The following is a 23,925-nucleotide window of genomic DNA, read 5'->3' as shown; positions in this document are numbered from 1 at the left end:
AACAGACACCTGGATCAATGGAATAGAATAGAAAACCCTGAAGTGGACCCCAAAATATATGGCCAACCAATCTTCAACAAAACAGGAAAGATTACCCAATGGAAAAAACAGTCTCTTTAGCAAATGGTGCTAGGAGAACTGCATAGCAACATACAGAAGAAGGAAACTGGACCACTTTCTTACACCATACACAAAAGTAAAGCATCGCTTATCATCAGGGAAATACAAATCAAAATCATAAGGAGATATCACTTCACACCAGTCAGAATGGCTAAAATTGACAACTCAGGAAACAACAGATGTTGGCAAGGGTGTGGAGAAAAGGAAGCCCTCTTACACTGTTGGTGAGAAAGTAAACTGGTACAGCGACTCTGGAAAACAGTGTGAAGGTTCTTCAAAAAAACTAAAGATGGAGCTACCCTATGACCCAGCAATTGCACTATTAGGAATTTATCCAAAGGATACAAAAATGCTGATTCGAAGGAGCACATGCACCCCAATGTTACAGCAGCGCTATCAACAATTGCCAAATTATGGAAAGAGCCCAAATGTCCCATCAACCGATGAATGTATTAAGAAGATGTAATACATCATACATACATACATACATACATACATACCCACATACAATGGAATAGTGATATATACATACATACATACATACATACACACACACACACACACACACACACACACAATGGAATACTACGCGGTGATGAAAAAATCATGAAATCTTGCCATCTGCAACAATGTGGATAGAACTGGAGGGTATTATACTAAGCGAAACAAGTCAGTCAGAGAAAGACATATGATTTCACTCATGTGGAATTTGAGAAACTTAACAGATGAACATAGAGGAAGGGAAGGGAAAATAAGATAAAAACAGAGAGGGAGTCAAAACATAAGAGACTCTTAAAGACAGAGAATAAACTGTGGGATGATGGGAGTGGGTTAAGTGAGTGACAGGCATTAAGGAGGGCACTTTTTGGGATGAGCACTGGGTGTCATATGTAAGAGATGAATCACTGGGTTCTACTCTTGAAGCCAACTACACTGTATGTTAACTAACTTGAAAAAAACAAAACAAAACAAAATAAACATAGTTTTGGTATATGATCCTGCAATTGTGCTCCTAGATATTTACCCAAATAAATTGAAAACTTTTGTTCATACAAAAACCTGCACATAAGTTTATAGAAGCTTGTTCATAATTGCCAAAACTTGAAAGCAACCAAGATGCCCTTCATTTAGTAATTGGATAAACAATGTAGTTAATCCATACAAAGGAATATTATTCAGAAATGAAAAATAACTATCAAACCATGAGACCATGAAAATGCTTAGTGTCTTGTTAAGTGAAAGGAGCCAGTTTGAAGAGTTTACATATATTATGATTCTAACTACATCACATTCTGGAAAAGGCAAATAGTAGAGTTGGGAAAGCAATCAGTGGTTGCCTGGATTTGGGGAGGGAGGAGGAATAACTAGGTGGAGTACAGGGGATTTTTAAGTAAACTATTCTGTGCGATACTGTAATGGTGACTACATGACATTATGCATTTGGCAACACCCATATAACTTTATAACACAAAGAGTGAACCCTAATGTAAACTATTGGATTCAGTTAATAATATATCAATAAAGCTTCATCAGTTATAACAAATGTACTACACCAGTGCAAAGTATTAAGATATTAATAATAAGAGAGTGGCAAGGAAAGAGAGAACTCTGACTTTTGGTCAGTTTTTCTATAAACCTAAAACCTAAGACTGCTCTAAGAAAATGCATTAATTAAAAAAAAAAAAACAAAGTAAACTATAGCATGAGTTCATACCAGTATTTCCAATTCAGATTCTTTAAAAATTTTTTTTTCAACGTTTATTTATTTTTGGGACAGAGAGAGACAGAGCATGAACGGGGGAGGGGCAGAGAGAGAGGGGGACACAGAATCTGAAACAGGCTCCAGGCTCTGAGCCATCAGCCCAGAGCCCGACGCGGGGCTCGAACTCACGGACCGCGAGATCGTGACCTGGCTGAAGTCGGACGCCTAACCGACTGCGCCACCCAGGCACCCCTCAGATTCTTAATTATAGGCTTTTTATTTAACCCTTTTAATGATCTTATATCTGTACCCATTTTCTCCCATGCTAAGACTCCCAGTTATCGTGAACACTAAAAATTATAGGATTGGAATATCATATAATTACTTATTTTATCCTACCTTATAAATATAAGTCTCTAAAAGAAGATCAGCATTACTACCAATAGTATGGTTACTCAAAACAGTTTGAGTCAATTGTTTTGGCAATTCTTTTTTTTCCCCCATGTATATTTCAGTCAAATTACTATATTTGAAAGTTCTTTGAAATAATTTCTTTGGTTATTCCAACAATTGTAAATAGTGTTGTTTTCTTAATTCAGTATTTTCCACTTTTACGCTGTGGTTGTTATAATTTGTTTTATAATAACAGAAAATATTTATGTAGCTCCAAAATGAAATTTACAAAACAAGTTGTATTGAAAGAGGTCTTCTATCCTTGCCCCCCCCCACTTATTCCTTCTTCACCTGCAATCCATCCCCCCTTTAAAAAAATAAAAGCAAATGTACTTTATACATGCATACTTACTCTTCTCCCTTTCTTCCTAAGAGAAAAGGCATAACTATACATGCTTTTCTCGCATACACATTTTCTCGCAATTAATAATGTATGTAAACAGCATTTCATATTAATATATTCCCCTTTTTTAACTGCTGCATAGTACTTTGTGATGTGGGTATACCATGAATTACTTCCATCAGTCATCTAATAGACAATTGGGTTATAGTTTTTAAATTGTTTTAATGTTTATTTATTTTTGAGATAGAGAGAGAGAGAGCGTGCGCACAAGTGGGGAAGGGACAGAGAGAGGGGGAGACATAGAATCCAAAGCAGGCTCCAGGCTCTGAGCTGTCACCGGAACCGACGTGGGGCTTGAGCTCACAAACTGTGAGATCATGACCTGAGCCAAAGTTGGATGCTCAACTAACTGAGCCACCCGGGCACCCCCAATTAGATTATTTTTTATCTCTTGCTTTAACACATTGTGCTTCAGTTTTTGTGCATCATGTTTTTGACATTTTGTTAGGGCAATTTTGGGATTGATTTCACAGAAGTGGAGTTGTTAGATCAAAAGATATATGTAATTATGCTAAATACTGCTGTATTTCCTTTCATAGGTTCCTTTGTACCATTCATATTCTTACTAGTAATGTCTATAAGTACCAATTTCCTTACAGTCTTGCTAATAGTATTTGATGTCACATTTGGAAATGCCCTATTCCAAGAGGTAAGAAATAGCATCTCTGTAGTTTTTTAAAAGTACGTTATTAAGATATATTTCACATACTGTACAGTTTACCCATTTCTGTAAACAGTGATGACTTTTATTATATTAACAGTCTCATATAGCCATCACAATTTGAGGACATTTTTATCACTCCAGCAAGAAATCCAATATCTTGTAGTAGCAAGATACTCTGTGTCTCTGTCCATCCCCCAGCCCTGTTCAGCTACTGATGTTTCTGTCTATGTGGATTCGCCTACTTTGGATAATTCATATAAAAGCAGTCATACAATATGTGGTCTTTTGTGACTAGCTTTTTTAACTAAGCATAATATTTTCAAAGTTTATTCATATTGTAGCATGTGTCAATATTTTTATTGCCAAATATTCTATTGTTAAGGATACACCACATTTTTACCCATTCATCAATTAATGAGTGACTTGTTTCCACCTTATGCTTATTATGATTAATGCTGTTATGGACAATGTTTTTGTGTTTTTATATAGATATGTTTTCAATTCTCTTGGCTTTATACTTACGAGTGGATTTTTGGGTTATGTGGGAACTCTATGTTGGACACTTCTCTTGGGCATATAACTGGGAGTAAAATTGCATGGTAATATGGAAACTATGTTAACTTTTTGAGGAAGTACAAAATTATTTTACAAAGCAGCTGTACCACTTTATATTCCCATCAGCAAGCTGTGAGGATTCCAATTTCTTCATATCTTCACCTCTGTTTAGCTTTAATTTGCATTTATCTTATGAGCAAAGTTGAGTATATTTTCATATGGTTAAAAGCTACTTACATTACTTTTCTATCAACTGTCCCATTTTCTTAGACTATTTTTACATAGTGTTGGTGCCCAGTTTTATATGGTAGTCTTTTTTTTCTAGTCTAATTTTAGAAACTGTTTATATATTAGGGATATTGCAACCTGGCAAATATTTTTTCCAAGTTTGTCATTTTACTTAACCTAACCTTAACCGTGTTTTTGACATGCCAACCTTTCTTTTTTCTGTAACCATAGTGCAGTCATTTTTATCAAATTATGACTAGGAAAGTCTTCCCCATTCCTAGTTTATAGAAGAAGTCCCCCAAATTTTATTCTAATATATGTATGTTTTCATTCCTGTAAATATGGATGTCTGATCCATTTGGAATTTATCCAACTGTAAGATATGTAGAATTAATCCAGTTTTCTTTTTTTGATGTGTTTATCTGTATGTTTATCAATTTCATTTATTAAAAAGAGTTCATGTTTTTCCTACTGATTTGAGCTGCCAGCTTTTATTATGTACTAAATTTGCACTTATAATTGTTTCTGGATTTTTCTTTTCTGTTCCATTGGTTCCATTGACATCTTATGACTATGATACTCAATTTGAGTCTACTGTTTCTACCTTAGAAATTTCATTTTTCAAGGAATATGAAAATAACATTTTCTTTCTTTTTACCTTATAGCCTGGGAATCCAGATGTGAGACCAAAAAGCTGTTCTCAACAAAAGGAATTTATGAAATAGAATCATCTCAGTGGGAGATCATAGAACAGCTTACAAGACTTAAGTGTGATTGTAAAAGCCTTCAAGATGATAGGGAATGCAAAGACCAGTTTGAAAGCCAATTGGGAAATAAAGAGGGATTTTTCAAGCAACTACTAATCACTTGTAAAGGAATCCCCAATTTTAGCCAGACTGCATCCCTTATGTTAAAACAAAGAATTAATTTTCCTGAGAAATCCTATGAATGTGAAGCATGCAGAAAATACTTTATCCATGGCTTTCAACTGACTGAACATCAGAAAGCTCATTCTGATGAAAAATTCTATGAATGTAAAGAATGTGGACAGGCCTTTATTCGGGGTTCAGAACTTACTTACCATCAGAGAGTTCATGTTGTTAAGAAATCCTATGAATGTAAGGAATGTGGAAAAGCCTTTATTTGTGCCTCACAGCTTACTTATCATCAAAGAATTCATACTGGGGAGAAACCTTATAAATGTAAAGAGTGTGGGAAGGCCTTTATACGTGGCTCTCACCTTACCCAGCATCAAAGAATTCATACTGGTGAACGACCCTATGAATGTAATGAATGTGGTAAGGCCTTTTTTCGTGGTTCTCAACTTACTTACCACCAGAGAGTTCATACTGCAGAGAAACCCTATCAATGTAAAGAATGTGGAAAGGCCTTTATTCGTGGCTCCCAACTTACTGAACATCAGAGAATTCATACGGGTGAGAAACCCTACGAATGTAAGAAATGTGGGAAAACCTTTAGTTATGGATCACAGCTTACCCTGCATCACAGACTTCATACTGGTGAAAAGCCCTATAAATGTAAAGACTGTGAAATGTCCTTTATTCGTGGCTCACAACTTACCGAACATCAGAGGATTCATACAGGTAAGAAACCACATGAATGTAAGCAGTGTGGGAAGGCTTTTAACTATGTCTCACAGCTTATTCGACACCAGAGGATTCACACTGGAGAGAAACCCTATGAATGTCAAGAATGTGGGAAGTCATTTATTCGTGGCTCACAACTTACTGAACATCAAAAAATTCACACTGGTGAAAAACCTTTTGAATGTAAGGAATGTGGGAAAGCCTTTATTCGTGGCTCACATCTTACTCAGCATCAGAGGATTCATACTGGTGAAAAACCCTATGAATGTAAAGAGTGTGGGAAGGCCTTTATTTATAGCTCACAACTGACTCAGCATCAGAGACTTCATACAAGTGAGAATCCCTATGAATGTAAGCAGTGTGGGAAGATCTTTATTTGTGCCTCACAACTTACTTTACATCAGATTTCTCATTCTGGTAAGAAGCCATATGAATGTAAAGAATGTGGTAAGGCTTTTATTCGTGGCTCACAGCTGACTTACCATCAGAGAGTTCATACTGGTGAGAAGCCCTATGAGTGTAATGAATGTGGGAAAGCCTTTATTCGTGGTTCACATCTGACTCAGCATCAGAGAATTCATACTGGTGAGAAACCATACAAATGTAATGAATGTGGGAAGGCCTTTAATCGTGGCTCACAACTTACTCAACATCAGAGAATTCATTCTGGTGAGAAGCCTTATAAATGTAACGAATGTGGTAAGGACTTCAGACGTAATTCACACCTCACTCAACATCATAAACTTCATAATTGAGAAAAACTTTATGAAAATATAAATTTATTAAATCCTTTGATTGCTCAATGATACTCAGCTTTGGAATATCAGAAAATTCAGATTATGAAAGTGGGAATCCTTTTTTACTTTCATCCATAGGTAACTCTATCAGAAAATTCAAACAGAGAGAGGCTAGTGTAATATAATGGAGAATCAGTTTCCATCATTTTTCAATCTTTGTTAGACATTGGTGAATTTATACAAGAGCACAACCATAAAATGTAGGGTTTTCTTGTTTGGCATCATTCTCTTGTTCAGCATGATCTGAACTCCACCATTTACTACACATGTATTCCTTTGGAAAAAGCTAGTTAACCCCTGTTTGCTTTAGTTTTTTCATTTATAAAACATTAAAATCACTCTCATTATAATGATTTAAAGATGCAAATACATAAAAAGACTTAAAGCAATGTGTAATACATAGTTTATATTAAATAAATATTAGTTATTACTGTAATTGTGTTTTTTCAGTATTTTAAAATTGTTTCCTTCTGGGCTCAAGAATCATTTTATTTTTTTTTTAATTGAAGTATAGTTGACATACAATGTTATTTTAATTTCAGGTATATATCATAGTGATTTGACAATTCTGTACTTTACTCAATACTGACCAAAATAAGTGTCATTACCATCTGTCACAATACCACATTATTGCAGTATTATTGACTATACTCCATATGCTGTACTTTTCATCCCTATGATTTGTTTATTAATTTTTTTTTATTAAAATTTTTTTTTTCAACGTTTATTTATTTTTGGGACAGAGAGAGACAGAGCATGAACGGAGGAGGGGCAGAGAGAGAGGGAGACACAGAATCGGAAACAGGCTCCAGGCTCTGAGCCATCAGCCCAGAGCCCGACGCGGGGCTCGAACTCGCGGACCGCGAGATCGTGACCTGGCTGAAGTCGGACGCTTAACCGACTACGCCACCCAGGCGCCCCTTTAATTAATTTATTGATAGATTGATTTTATAACTGGAAGTTTGTACCTCTTAATCCCCTTCACCTATTTCATCCATCTTCCAAACCTCCTCCCCTCTGGCAACCACCAGTTCTCTGTATTTATGATTATATTTCTATTTTTGTGTTTTAGATCCCAGATTAAGTGAAATCAGATGGTATTTGTCTTTCTCTGACTTATTTCACTCAGCATAATGTCCTTTAAGTCTATCCATATTGTTGCAAATGGCAAGATCTCATTTTTTTTATAGCTGAGTAATATTACATTGTATATACATACTACATCTTCTTTATTCACCTGTTGATGGATATTTAGGTTGCTTCCATATCTTAGCTATTGTAAATAATGCAATAAACATTGGGGTGCATATATCTTTTCAAATCAGTGTTTTCATTTCCTTTGGGTAAATACTGAAGTAGTGGAATTACTAGATAGTATGGTATTTCTATTTTTAATTTTTTGAGGAAACTTCATATATTTTCCACAGTGGTTGCATCAATTTACATTCCCACCGACAGTGCAGGGAGGTTTCCTTTTTTCAGTATTTTAATTGTATACTATTATAGAATTCAAATGAGAGGAAGACTTTTCAAATACAGTACATAAGGTAAATCTTTTATCATTCTTACTAATCATCAGATAAATGATTTTGGAGCAGAACTTCCTCATATAATTAATGTGAGGTTGTACCTCATTCTGAACATTAAAATTCTTACTAGAAGGAAACCTTAAGGAAAAAAATAAGTTTTTAGGTGTTACAAATGAAGCTATTTATGAACATTTGTGTATAGATTTTTATGTGAATGTAAATTTCCATTTCTCTGGTATAAATGCCTAAGAGTACAATTTCTTGGCCTTACACAAAAGTCACGTTTTCTCATACAAGAAATGGACAAAGTATTTTCTAAAATTGCTTTACCATTTTACATTTACACCAGGAGCATATGAGTAACCCAGTGTTTCAGCATTTGGTGTTGTCATCACTTTTTGTTTTAGCCCTCATGTTAGGTATGGTGATGTCTCTTTGTGGTCTTAATATGAATTTCCCTAATGGCTAATGATGGTGAACACCTTTTCATGTGCTTGTCATCTGTATATCTGTTTTGGTGAAATGCCTGTTTGTGTCTTTTAGTCATTTTTGAATTGTTTTATTTTTCACTCCTAGGTTTTGAAAGAGTATTTTCTGTATTCTAGATGATAGTAGTCCTTTGTTATGTGGTTTGCAAATATTTTTCCAGGTGCGTAGCTTATCTTTTTTTCCTTTTTTTTTTTTTAAGGGTTTTTGTTTGTTTATTTGTTTTGAGAGAGACAGAGAGAGTGTGTGTGTGTGCAAGCAGGGGAGGAACAGAGAGAGGGGAGACACAGAATCCTAAGCAGGCTCAGCACTATCAGTGCAGAGCCCCATGTGGGGCTTGATCCTGCAAACCATGAGATCATGACCTGAGCCAATGTCAAGAGTCAGACACTTAACCGACTGAGCCACTCAGGCACCCCTTTAAGAGGGTCTTTTGGAGAGCAAAAGTTGTCAATTTTGATAAGGTCTGCTTTACCAGTTTTTCCTTTTATGGATCTTGCTTTGCTGTCAAATCTAAGGATTCTTTGCCTAGCCCAGATCCTGAAGACTTTTTTCCTATGTTTTTGCATAAATTTTTCATGATTTTATGTTTTACACATAAGTCTGTGATACATTTTGAGTTAACTTTTCATGTATATTGTATGCTTTAGCTAGGTGTTCTTTCTTAGTTTGTTTTGGCTTATGGATGTCCATTTACTTTAGCACCATTTGCTGAAAAGTCTGTGTTTCCTCCATTAAATTGCCGTTGTACCTCTGTCAAAAATCTATTGAATGTATTTGTGTATATCTTACCTCTGGGTTTTCTCTTCTATTCCATTGATCTATGTATCTATCCCTCTGCCAATATTACACTGCCTTGATTATTGTCATTTTATAGGATGTGTTTTCTTTTTTATTTTAGAGAGTGTATGAGCAGGGTGGGGAGTAGATGGAGCGAGAGTGAATCTTAAGCAGGCTCCGTGCTCAGTGTGGAGCCCAACATGGGGCTTGATCCTATGACCTGGGATCATGACCTGAGCCGAAATCAAGAGTCAGAAGCTTAACCAGCTGAGCCACCCAGGTGCCTCTATAGGATGTCTCATGAAAAATATTTTTATAATGATGTAAAAGTAATATAGCATGTGCTACTTTAAAACGATTTGTTTTGAATCCTTTTACTAAGGACCATATCTCTGTGTTAATTTAATTCCACAGATAATATGTTAGCCTAAAATTTCCTGTAGTCATTTCAAGTAATGCTAGAACTCAGATGATATTAGAAAGACTGTGTGATCAAACAAGCCTGTAAATCATGGCATATTTCACATCACTTTTTTAAAATATAATTTATTGTCAGATTGACTTACATACAACACCCAATGCTCATCCCAACAAGTGCCCTCCTCAATGCCTATCACCCATTTTCCCTCTCCCCCCACCCCTGTCCATCCTCAGTTTGTTCCCTGTATTTAAGAGTTTCTTGTAGTTTGCCTCCCTCCCTCTCTGTTTGTAACTATTTTTTTTCTCCTTCCCTTCCCCCATGGTCTTCTGTTAAGTTTCTCAAGGTCTTTTTGAAGCAATAAGTTCATTTTATTTCATCAGGGCTGTAATAAATATTGTAGTAAAGCAGCTTTTTAAAACTTCAACTCATCATGTGCCAAACTTACTTGACCATAAGTCCCTTCTTATAATGCCTATTAATATCTTTTGCATGTGAACTATTTTTGTAAACACTGCTCTAGCTGAAAGAAATAATCTCAGGGGTGGAAATTCTAAAACATTATAGCTTGAGGCCCACTAAGTTTATGAGAGAGCAAGTTGCTTTCTCTGTAAACCAGTCACATTCTTCTTCTACATATGGGACCCTTGTCCTTTTAAAAAAGGGAAATCCCTCTATGTAATGATCTTCCTTCACAGTCCTTTCTTACTCTTCCCTATACCCCACTTCTTAGTTCAACTTAATGAGATATTGAAAACAAAAAACAAGAAAACAGGTTTGTGGGATTTTAGAAGCATGGTAATAAAATAAATGGCTTTATCACTGATATATCTAGTCCATAAATCAAGCTTTCAGAATTAGAGGTTGTTTTTTTTGAGGTAAATGGTATAACAAATAGAAGAATAAAGATGGTCAAGTGGACCATGGTGCCATTACTTTGTTCTCTACTTCTAATGCTTTTTTACTTATTCTCAAAGGAAATGTTAGAAATTAAACTTATATTTTTATGTAGTTTTTCTTATCATATTGGACTGAATTGCCTTCTGAAATTACATAATGCAATTACCTCCAAAATGAGAAATTATAGCAAATATACATAAAGGAAAAAGAAAATATGGCTTCCTAAACTAACATGTTAGAAGCCTCATTAATACTTTTCTGTAGCTTTCTGTATGCTGAAATGTACATGTTTATACATGGTTCTTTTTTTCATGGTTGTTTGTGGATATTTATATATTTAAAAAGGATCACTATATGGATATCAAACTGTGACTTTTCCTATAAAATACATCATGGACATCTTTCCAGGTACATATAAATCTAACTTACTCATTTTAGTGTTAGTAGCTACAGAATACTACGTATGTAGAAGTATTATATGTTCATATTGTTTATTGATGAATGTTTATATTGTTTCCACTTCCTTGTTGCGTTAGACAATTGTCAATAAATACCTTTATACATAAATACTTGCATATATATGTTTTTATTTCTGTAAGATAGATTCTTACATCAGGTAGTATGTGTATTTTTTTTTATTACAATAGCTAGTAACATTACTTTCCAGATATAGTACATTCAGTCCATCAACACTGTTTGAGTTGCCCATTTTCATTTTCCCACAATTTAACAGCACTTGGTGCTCTTTGTCAGTCTTTCTGATGAAAAATATGTCATTGCTTTAATTTGAATTTATTTAAATATTGGGTAGATTGAGCATGATATCATCTGCTTACGAGCCATATGAATTTTCTGTAAATTACCTATTGATAGTCTGCGCAATTTCTATTGTATTTTTTTCTTTCATTAATTTGTAGAAGTTTTTTGTGTTTATGGCTATTATCTTTATTATATGTGTTGTAAAAATAATTTTTCAGTCTGTCTTGTTTTTTAATATATCCTTTGTAATAGATTTTATTTTTACTTTTATGGAATGAAATATAATCTACATAGAGTGTTTCCTACATACACCCCAAGATTATTCACATTTTCCTAAATATCTTCTAATATTTTTTGTATTTTAAAGCCTTTTTAAGCTAAATTTCCCCCCAAATTTTTCTATTGAAGGTTTCTAAAACTACAGGAAAGCTAAAATAATAGTGCAATGACTATCCATCACATCCTAGGTTGACTTAGTTGTTAACATCCTGCCACATCTTTATTAATTTTATATGGAGTTATTTTTATTTTATTACTCCTACTTTATTAGGAGTTACATTTCACTCCTAAATACTTCATGCATAATCTAAAAATAAGGAGATTGTCTTAATTATAAGAGCACTATATTAGAAAATTAAAAATAATTCCATAAGTTCCCAAATTATCTCAAAACTGGCTTATGAAATGTTTTTCCAAACACGGATCTGATCGAGGCTCTCATCTCATCTCATTCTTTTAGACACTACCATTTTTAGAATCTAGGCTTAGCAGAATGTCCAGCTTTCAAAATTTGTCTATTTCCTCATGAATAAATGCAGGAGAAGCAGTTTTGGTAAAAAATAAATAGAATGATGATATGTACTTACTATAGCAGAAGATACACTGTGTAGAATATAAAGTATTAAATATAATTATATAAGTAAAATAAGTTGTCCTAGTATTGGTACTGCTAAATTTGTTCACTGATTAAGGTAGTGACTACTAGACCTTTCCATGGTATATATAATAATTTTTAACTTTCTGATTAGTATGCAATGAATGGGATGGATAAATTCTTTTGAATAGTTAAGAAAATGCGACAAGGTTCTCATGTATTATGTAAAATTAATACATGTTAACATATATGTTTGCTTCATATTTTTATAGTAAATATATGAAACATTAACTACGAATGTCAAAGACCCATTGTTTCTCAAACCTTTTCCTGAGGCAGCCCTATTATAGATTTATCTATTTATGTATGTATGTATGTTTATTCATTTTTGAGAGAGAGAGGATGAGTGGAGGAGGTGCAAAGAGAGACAGAGGATCCAGAGCAGACTCCATGCTGACAGCAGTGAGCCCCATGTGGGTCTCCAACCCACCAACTGCAAAATAATGACCAGAGCCAAAGTCAGATGCTCAATGGACTGAGCCACCCAGGTACCCCTATAGATTTAGTGTGTATAATTCTAGCCCATATACAGGTATCTATCACTTTTCCAGATCTAATTTATTCCCTAAATGTGTTGGATGGCTAATTTTTATTTTTTCAAACTATTTTATTTTAGAGAGCACATGAGGAGGGGGGAGAGAGAGAGAGAGGGAGAGAGAATCTTAAACAGGCTCCATGCTCAGTGCAGAGCCCAAAGTGGGGCTCAATCCACAACCCTGGGATCATGACCTGAGCCAAAAGTAAGAATCAGATGTTTGGGGCACCTGGGTGGCTCAGATGGTTAAGCCTCTGACTTCAGCTCAGGTCCTGGTCTCACAGTATGTGGGTTTGAGCCCTGCATTGGGCTCTGTGCTAATAGCTCAGAGCCTGTATGCTGCTTTGGGTTCTGTGTCTCCCTCTCTCTCTTCCCTTCCCTGCTCACACTTTGTCTCTCTCTCAAAATAAATAAACACTTTTAAAAAAGAGAGAGAGAGATGCTCAACTGAGCCACCTAGGTGCCTCTGGATGGGTAATTTTGAAGTGGTAGGAACCATTTCTTAGTACTGTGTATTTATCTCATTCCCAAACTCCACTTTTCTTAATGCAACTAAGATACTCTTTATCATCCATGAAATAATCCACTAAAAACTTCTCATGAACATAAAGCATTTAAACACGTGATTCTTTTTTTTTTTTTTAACATTTATTTCTTATTGAGAGACAGAGACAGAGCATGAGCATGGGAGGGGCAGAGAGAGGAGGAGACACAGAATCTGAAGCAGCCTCCAGGCTCTGAGCTGTTAGCACAGAGCCCAATGCAGGGCTCGAACTCACAAACTGAGATCATGACATAAGCCGAAGTCGGACGCTTGACCAACTGAGCCACCCAGGTGCCCCTAAACATATAATTCTTTAACAAAAGAAATTCAATCATGTTTTTCTTTTATAACACAAGGGGCATGTTCTCTAATGAAACCCAACAAAGATATAATGTAAAAAATACTCTAAATTAAATGTTGGTAGTGCTCCTGAACACATAGTGGAAGTGAATTGAAACCTATAAAGGGCTACATGCTTGGAGAAATGATAGTGATAGTGAACAAGTTTAAACAGAAATAAAAGTCTGAAACAAACAAAATCAATTAGGTTGGCCGGGATGTGACCACAATACTCTCCATCCTATCACCCAGACTTTCTTCAATTTAAACTTTTTACATAGTGTGAGAATTAAGATTAATTATTGAGAGGTTTTTTATTCAGATGGTGCATGTGGGGTAAAAAATTTTAAACACTGAATATTTGGATAATACATGTTCAAATCATGAGAGATAATGTATGTGTACCTATTAACATGTTATTTTGCATAGTTTATAATTTCCTCAAATGATACTACCTTTCCATAAATTTCCTTATTTATTTTTGAGACCTATTCAGGCTGAAATATACAAATAAACTTTATTTTTGTGTCTGGACTAATATTCCATTACATATGTGTTACAGTTTATCTGTTTCTCCTGTCAAAGTTTTTAATCCACAGCAGAGTTATAGCTAGTTTAAGTAGAAAGGGGTTTATTAAAGGATAGTTTTCAGAATCTCAGGTGTGAAGGTGAGGGCAAAGGATCAAGGACAGTAAAACCAAAAGAAATCTTGGAACATATCATTGGGCTAGTGGAAAAACCATTGTCTCTACCCCTGCCACTCAGTCCCCATGATTCTGAGAACTGGCTCTACCAGGGTTTCAGCCAATGAGAATCAGAGACTGTTGCCACTGTGTTGATAGGTGTAATCTCCCTACGTGTGACTCACAGTGCACACTAGTTTCCTGTTTTGGGTAGTTGAATCTGGTTAAAAAGAGATCATGTATGGAATTCTTACCACAAGATATCCTGGAACGTATAATGGTTATCATTTATAGAATGTTTATAGTGCCAGACAATATTCCTTAGAACATGTCTACTTACCATTTGTATATAAACTTACTGAATCCTCACACCACCTGTATGTAGAAATTGTTATCTCCATTTTAGGTGAGGAAAGTGAGGCACAAGGAAATAAAATAACTTGGCCAAGTTTGCAAAGCTACAGTGGCAGAGCCATGATTCAGACCAAACTGTGGAGATACTTATGAAAATGATAGCAACTCTGTTTTCGTAATGAAGCACAATATTGCTGGCAATACTTTTCCACATAAAGTACTGTCTTACTGGATCTGAGAAAATAGAAGTTTTTATAGTTCAACTTGGAGTAGTCTGCTTCAAGTCTGTACACTTAACCACTTTTCTGTACTGCCTCTTTACTGTGTGCAGCTAATTAATAGGTTGGATCCTTGGCAACTATTTTTATTGCCTGGTGCCCACTTAAATTTATTCAGTGAATTCACTGAGGTTGGTTCTTCCAACAGATGAAACATGGGAACTCATTGGTTTCAGTCATTCTTAGGCAATCCAGTATATGAAGACTTCAAAACTTTATCTTTTGAGGCTTCTCCTTAATTATATTTCAGTCTGTTGCAGTCTCCATCAGGGAAGGAGAGTGATAGAAATAACTTGTCTTTACCATGGTAGTACTTTTACTCATCACTTAGTTGGCTAACTAGTTTTTTTTTTTTTTTTTTAGGTTTTTGTTTAAATTCCAGTTGGTTAACATACAGTGGAGTATTAGTTTCAGGTGTACACTTTCGTGATTCAACATTTATATACAACATGTGATGCTTATCATCAAGTGCACTCCTTAATCCCCATCACCTATTTAGCCCATTACCCCCTCCACCTCCCCTCTGGCAACCATCAGTTTGTTCTCTATAGTTACTAAAAGTTGGTTTCTTGGTTTTCCTCTCTTTTTCCCCCATGACTGTTTATTTTGTTTCTTAAATTCCACATATGAGTGTAATCATATGGTTTTTGCCCTTCTCTGACTTATTTCGCTTAGCATAATACTCTCTAGATCTATCATGTTGCAAATGGTGTTAATTTCTGATCTCTTCAAGATTAGACCTAAAATAAGCAAAAGGGTTCAGGTAATTTCTTACTTGACTGAAACTGTGATTCAACATTGTGATTATCTGCAATTGGCAGATATTTATAGATGACTACCTAATGGAATGCTTTTGTGCATTCTTTGGAGAACAGCCAGCAGTTGGGAACTTGCAGTTCCTTTTAAAAATTGTTTTATTATTTTTTATTTTAGAGATGGGGGGCAGAGGGAGAGAATCTCATGTAGGTTCCATGCTCAGTACAGAGCCCGACACGGGGCTTGATCCCACAACCCCAGGACCACAACCCGAAGTCAAGGGTAGGACGCTCAACCACTGAGTCACCCAGGTGCCCCTACAGTTCCTTTGATTCAGACAAATGTATCTCCAGCCCTTAGGATTTTAATACTTCTAGATTCTCTATGCTAAAGTTCATTCAATTCTCTAAGTGGCTTTCCTTTATTAGACCTAGGGCCACATCTGGTCCTTGGGAAACATTCATGCATTCTTATTCTGGATACACTCTGAGATTGTTGGCTGATGGAAAAGCAGCACTAGTCAACCCTTCCCTTGGCATTTAGATTTCTCCAGGAAGTCAAACAACATTCCACTTTGGTCTCAGGTTGTAGTGAGCTAAAATCAAGAGTCAGACACTCAACTGACTGAGCCACCTAGACACCCCCATAGGTTGAAGTCGTAATCCCAGTCACCTTAGAATATGACTTTATTTGGAAATAGGGTCATTGCAGACATAATTAGTTAAGATGAGATCATACTGGATTAGGGCAGGCCCCTAATTCAATGTGACTGGTATTGTTATAAGAATAGATTAAGACATTTAAGATACAAAACAGATGAACATAAGGGAAGGGAAGCAAGAATAATATAAAAACCGGGAAGGGGACAAAACATAAGAGACAAATATAGAGAAAGAGGGTTGCTGGAGGGGTTGTGGGAAGGGGAATGGGGTAAATGGGTGAGGGGCATTAAGGAATCTACTCCTGAAATCATTGTTGCACTATATGCTAACTTGGATATAAATTTTAAAAAAATAATAAATTATTTAAAAAAAGAAAAAGGAAAAGAAAAAATAATAGATTAGGACAGGGGCATCTGGCTGGCTCAGTCAGTAAAGCATACAACTCTTGATCTCGGGGTCATGAGTTCAGACCCCACATTGAGTGCAGAGCTTACTTAAAAAAAAAACAAAAAACATAGATTAGGACACACATGTACAGTGGGAAGATGATGTGAACACACAGGAAGAAAATAGCCATCTACAAGCCAAGGAGCATGAACTGGGACTGATCCTTCCCTCACGGCCCTCAAAAGGAACCAGCCTTGCCAACATCTTGATATCAGACTTGTAGCCTCCAGAATTATGAGACAATGATTTATGTTGTTTAAGCCACACAGTTTGTGGTGCCTTGTTATGGCACTCCTGGAAAACTAATATAGCATATTACTCCTCAATAAAATTGATTTGGAAAAATTAAAAACACTCTATGGAAACGAAAAAGAAAAAGTTATGATCATAAAGGTCAGGATATTGTTATATTTAGGATAAAGGGTTGGAATAGTGATTGCAAGGCATTGTTGAAGGGCTTTTGGGGAATTGGCAATGTTCTGTATCTTAACCAGGATACTGCTTACATGGATGTTTAATAATAATTTGTTATGTTATACTCTTATACTGATAGTGGGAATGCAAACTAGTGCAGCCACTCTGGAAAACAGTATGGAGGTTCCTCAAAAAGTTAAAAATAAAACTACTCTATTGTCGTAGACTCTGGGTCTAAAGTTCTCTCTTGTCTAGCAAAACAGCGGGACGCAGGATTGAAAGCAAGAGACGGCTAATGTCTGGGAAAAGACATGAACCCCGAATAAGGGTCCTTACCCCATTTTTATTAGGATCAGAAGGCTTACAAACATGGTGATGGACGTGTACAAAAGGCAATGAATCTGTGAACATTTACCTGTGGACATGAGGAAAAAGGAGTCTTGAAGATACCCGTGGTTAGGGGTTTAGGTTAATACAAAACAAAATCCAGGCGCTGGGCAGTCAGGAGAAAGGTTGTTTACAGCGGACATGAGGCAGCACCTTGGTTTATCTTGGCTAGCCTGGGGATGAGACAGATAGGGGGAATAACCTCAGGGTTGACAAGGCACCTTTTCTTTTGTTAACCATCTCCACTCTGGCTGCTTTGCCTGCTGCGCAGCGGTCCATAGTCCAATTCACCAATTTACCTAACTTGGCTCTATTCTCCCGTGAAAGCAGCTTTTCTGCTATAGTACTAAATTGGGGGTGCTTCCATCCTGAATATCTAATCTTGTTTATTTCATATACCTATGTGTTGGGCACCTTTGCAACATTTCTATTTCAGGCCTTTGCCTCTCCCTATTTTGGGGGCTCTGCACCCCCCTCTCTATTTTGGGGTGCATCTGCACTTCCCTAATCCTGGCACCTTTGTGCCTCCCTATTCTTGGGGTGCCAATCTGATTTACCCAAACTCGGGTGTGAGCATTTTATGACTTTGTATTTCTTTATGCCTTGTTAACTCATTGGTGTAAGCCCCGGGGGATTCCTAAGCTTATCCCCCACGCTCTATGATCCGGCCATTGCATTACTAAGTATTTACCCAAAGAATACAAAAATACTGATTTGAACGGACACATGCACCTCAACATTTATAGCGGCATTACCAACAATAGCCAAACTATGGAAAGAGCTCAAATGTCCACTGAGTGATGAATGAATGTATGTATATATACATACATTCAGAATATTACTCAGCCATAAAAAGAATGAAATGTTCCATTTGCAATGGCATGAATGGAGCTAGAGTGTATTATGCTAAGTGAAATAAGTCAGAGAAAGACAAATACCACATGGTTTCACTCATATGTAGAAGTTAAGAAATGAAACAGATGAATAGAGGGGAAAAAAGAGAGATAAGCAACCATAAAACAGACTCTTAACTATAGAGAACAAACTTAGGGTTGCTGGAGGGGAGGTGGCGGGGGATGGATTAAATGGGTGATGGGTATTAAGGAGGGCAGTTGTTGCGATAAGCACTGGGTGTTGTATAGAAGTGATTTATCACTGAATTCTACTTCTGAAGCTAATATTACACTATATGTTAACTAACTGTAATTGAAAAACTTGAAAAAAAGTCATACATTTATGTTTTATGCATTTTTGATAGTTTGTTATATTTCACAAGATAACTGGTAGAAAAAAAAGAACCAAAAACCCCACAGGGTAGTAAGGCTAGAGTTGGGCTGGCAGGAAGGCAGCAACTTATATAACAAAATGGGAGTGGAATGGGAGAGTTTTTTAAAGTATGGTATAGGCATTAAAAGGGCAATGAAAGTTATGCCTATGGCTCTAAATTTATGATTCTGAGCCATTTCACAATGTATGAAAAGAGTTAAATGAGAAAGAAATGAAAAATGAAACTGTGTGTCAAATAGTTTTGGTAAGACCAGAATTCTGAAGGACTGAATACATAAACAAATAACTATAAGAAAGCAGGTGAGGTAAAGAATAAAAATGCAAGTAAAAAGGAAAATAATCATGAAAACAAAGTGCAAAGAAAGTGGGGATACTTGGTATCCAGAATATAATCCCCTAAATTTCAATAAAAAGAAAGACCTGATGTATAAGAAATATATTGAAGTGCCATCTAGGTATCTGAGAAGTTATAGCAACTACCACTCAAAAGACTGGGACTTTTAAGACAATAACATTGGAAAACATTTCAGAGGTGTTATCTTCTAAACAACTGTTATGTGACTTTGTACCATTCACACATGTGTCAGTCACTTATCTGAACATCTTAACATTTCTTTCTCTACAATCCAAGGCTTTTCTTTCTGCTCCAGCTTGAAAATGAAATCTGGATTGGTGAGTTGATAGTCTATTCATTAACAGATATATTGGGGTGCCTGGCTAGCTCAGTCAGTTTAGCATCCTACTCTTTTTTTTTTTCAATATATGAAATTTATTGTCCAATTGGTTTCCATACAACACCCAGTGTTCATCCCAAAATAGCATCCTACTCTTGATTTTGGCTCAGGTCATGATCTCTCTGTTCATGGGATCGAGCCCCTCCCCTGCAACCCCATTAGGATCTATGAAGGATCCCTATTAGGATTTATGAAGCTAAAGAAGAGATTTCAGATTTCTTTTCTTTAATTTTTTTAATGTTTATTTATTTTTGAGAGAGAGAGGGAGACAGAGTGAGCAGGGGAAGGGCAGAGAGAGGGAGACACAGAAACCAAAACAAGCTCCAGGCTCTGAGCTGTCAGCACAGAGACTGACATGGGGCTCGAACTTATGAACTGCAGGATCGTGACCTGAGCTGAAACCAAGAGTCGGACACTTAACTGACTGAGCCACCCAGGCACCCTGAGATTTCAAATTTCTTTAAAAAAAAAAAAAAGTCATGAAGACCAGATTTTAACTTTCCTTCTTATAAAACTAACAAAATAACAAAAAACCAAAAACCTAACTTCCAAAAGAGTACAGAATAAGAAAAAAATCATTTGTAATGGAAATAAGAAAGTGAGGCATCCTTACTTTCATACATCCTATACTTTGAGGACTTTCTTACAAAAATAATACAAATGGGATGAGATAGAAAGGTATCACCAAGATCTAAGTTAGTACTATTCCTGACAGAAAAAATCTGACAAACATTAAACACTTAATAGAACCAATCACTGCTCTAAACAAGTTATATGTAACAACTCATTAATTCTCAAAAAAAAAAAAAAAAAACACCATCCAAAAATTTAGACTCATCTTTAGGTGATAAAACTAAGGTAGTGACAGTTTAAGTAACTTGCTCATGGTCACACATAAAGTGATGGAGCCAGGATTGAAACCTTTTTATCTCTAAAGTCTATGCACTTAACCTCTATTATTATCAGAATTAACTAATAGGGACACATAGAAGAATTGTTTTTCTCCTAGGATATGGAAAATGACATAAGTAAAGAAAGGGGAATGTGTAAAGAAAGAACTATTTCATATATTTAAGTATTAACAGATGAAGAAATGTCCTAGAAGACACAGGAAAAAATGGGATCAAGAATGGAAAAGATAATACAATATTTTTGAGAGGAGAAACACTTCATTTTTTGAGACCAAAGTAAAGAAGGCTTAGGAAAGACTAACTATGGGCCACAACTTCAAAATTATGCAAAGCACTTTACTTTGTATCCATGAAAATTGTTTATTTTCCTCTGAGATATTAATTAGCTTTATAAATGGAAGACAACATAAACTATGTAATCAATCTTGCTAATTTTATGTCCTAATTTGTTTTCCCTTTGAAGGTCAGATTCAAATTTAAAGCTCAATTCTAAATTAACTTATTTCTGTATAGTCTAATTGCAATTTTTGCATGGTCTTACTAATTTATATTTTTTCCTGACATATTTGTATCCATTTAGTTTCTCATCTTATTGTTGAGATTATTGTGACCTACTTTATCTGCAGTGCAGAATAAAAAAGTAAAAGAAACACATTATTTAAAACTCATTTGAGACTTGATCATTTCTTCCTGGGAGAGAAGTAGAATCTTGAAATGGCCAACCTGGGTGAAAAAGAAGCCATGAACTATCAGGCTTACTTAGTAGCTCCAGACAAGTCACACTAGAAATCTCCAGGTAAATAAGGTCAATCACCTTATGGGGGAACAATCTTAAGATTTTATGATCCATCAAAAGCCAAGAATAACCTCACTGTTTGGAAGCACCAATATATGGCCTATGGAGCTTCAATTTGAATTTTAAAAATTATTTTAAGATTAGAAGTATAACTCACAAGATATTTTTAAAGACTGCACCATACTTAAAAAAAAATCCATCTATCAAATCTCAAAATCACAGAAAAGTTGCAAATATAGTGCAAAGAGCTTTTCTTCCCTGAACCATTTGAGACTAAATTGCTGACCTAATGCCACATCAACCCTGAAGATGTCCCTACATAACCACAATATATTATCAAAATCAAGAAATTAATATTAATACATTACTACCATCTATATTAGATTCCATCCAAGTTTCACCAGGTATGCCAATAATGTCATTTGCACTAAAGGATTCAGTTCAGAATCACACATTGTGTTGAAATGTCATGTCTCTTTAATCTTCTTTAGTCTGAAAGTTTCTCAGTCTTGCCCTTTTATAATCTTGACACTTTTGATGACTGACTATAAGTCCGTCTTTGGAGAATGTCTCCAATTTTATTTTCTTTTTTTTTTTTAATGTTTATTTTTGAGAGAGAGAGAGAGAGAACACGAGGGGGGAAGGGGCAAAGAGAGAGACACACACACAGAATCTGAAGCAGTCTCCAGGCTCTGAACTGTTCAGCATAGAGCCTGACGTGGGGCTCGAAACCATGAACAGTGAGATCATGACCTGAGCTGAAGCTGGATGCTTAACCGACTGAGCCACCTAGGTGCCCCAGGTATGTCCTGTTAAATTAAAGTTTTAGCAAAGGCACCAAAATAGAATATATACCTTCCAAAAGAGGAGGAAATAAAGGGAGAGGGGAACAATCAAAAGAAGGAATAAAGGGGGAAAATGGAAACATTAAAGGGTTACATATGACATATATAGTGATGTGATAAAATGGTAGAAATAAATACAAATATGTCAGTAAATGTCTGATTGGATAAATAAAATCTAATTATATGCTATTGTCAAGAGACACATTAAGAGAATCACACAGAAAGGTTGAAAATGAGGGAACTCCTGAAAAAACATCAGTCAAAATACTAATGAAAAGAAAGTTGATGTAGGGGCACCTACGTTAAATATATATAAAAGAAAGTTGATGTAGCTATGTTAATATTGGATAAAATAGACTTAAATAGTAGCATTATTATAAAAAGATCAGTACATAATGATGAAATGATTACATCTCCAAGAATATATAAATTCTAAACTTATGTTACCAAATATACACATTTAAACGAAAATTAGTAAAACTACAAGGAAAAAATAAAATCAAAACCATAGTAGGAGATTTTGCATATTTCTTTTACTAATTGATTTATGAGAGACAAAAATCAGTAAGATTATAGAGGATTTAGACCAAAAACTTATAAGCTTTATCTAATGGATACATTTTTTTTTTCAACGTTTATTTATTTTGGGGACAGAGAGAGACAGAGCATGAACGGGGGAGGGGCAGAGAGAGAGGGAGACACAGAATCGGAAACAGGCTCCAGGCTCTGAGCCATCATCAGCCCAGAGCCCGACGCGGGGCTCAAACTCCCAGACTGTGAGATCCTGACCTGGCTGAAGTCGGACGCTTAACCGACTGCGCCACCCAGGCGCCCCTAATGGATACATTTTTAAAAATACTATATATACACAATAACTGCAGAAGACAAATTATTTTTAAAGATATATTGAATATTCAGAAAAAACAGACATATATTAGGCCACAAAGCAAATCTGAAAAAATTTCAATGGACTAATTTTATTTTTTTTTAACTTTAGAGAAAGAGTATGAGTGGGGGAGAGGGGCAGAGGAAGAGAGAGAGTGTTAAGCAGGCTCCACGCTCAGTGTGGAGGCCGAAGCAGGGCTCAGTCCCATGACCCTGGGATCATGCCCTGAGCCTAAATCAAGAGTTGGATGCTCAACCCACTGAGCCACCCAGACACCCTTCAACAGACTCATTTCATATAGACCAACTTCAGTGCTCACAAAAGTTATGTTAGATAATAAGCCATCAAAGAATAATTAGAAAAAAATCCATATGCTTAAGAAATATCCTTCCAAATTATTTATGGGTGAAAAAATCATATCATAAATTTAAAAAGAAGAATTTAAAAGTGCATGATGAGACTACTACATACCAAAATTGTAGGATGCAGCCAAAGTAGTACATAAAGGAAAAGTTACAACCTTAAGAATTTATGTTAGAAGTATAAAGATTAATTACCTAAGTATCCAACTTAAAATGTGAGAAAAATTTGTAGAATAAACTGAAAGAAAGCAAAGAAATAAGAAAGAATAAGAAATAAAGCGAACAGTAAAAGAGCTATATAATGAAGAGGATTAATAAGGTCCCAAATAGGTCTTTGTATTATCATACACCAAAAATTATTATAACACTA

The 23,925-nt window shown here is 35.6% G+C and overlaps 1 protein-coding gene across 2 annotated transcripts in view; it reads left to right on the top strand.

The window, feature by feature from the left end:
* The window catches only part of LOC122494983 (zinc finger protein 420-like), a 58,962-nt gene extending 51,997 nt beyond the window's left edge, over positions 1 to 6,965 (top strand). For both annotated transcript variants that reach the window (XM_043600611.1, XM_043600612.1), the window contains one exon: positions 4,791 to 6,965. In XM_043600611.1, the coding sequence (XP_043456546.1) occupies positions 4,791 to 6,487 (1,697 nt within the window). In that variant the 3' untranslated portion in view covers positions 6,488 to 6,965. The remainder of the gene's footprint in view (positions 1 to 4,790) is intronic.
* Positions 6,966 to 23,925: the final 16,960 nt, after the last annotated feature.

This window comes from Prionailurus bengalensis, chromosome E2 (assembly GCF_016509475.1).
Source record: "Prionailurus bengalensis isolate Pbe53 chromosome E2, Fcat_Pben_1.1_paternal_pri, whole genome shotgun sequence".
NCBI classification, from domain to species: Eukaryota; Metazoa; Chordata; class Mammalia; order Carnivora; family Felidae; genus Prionailurus; species Prionailurus bengalensis.
This window is presented reverse-complemented; position numbering and strand designations above follow the sequence as displayed.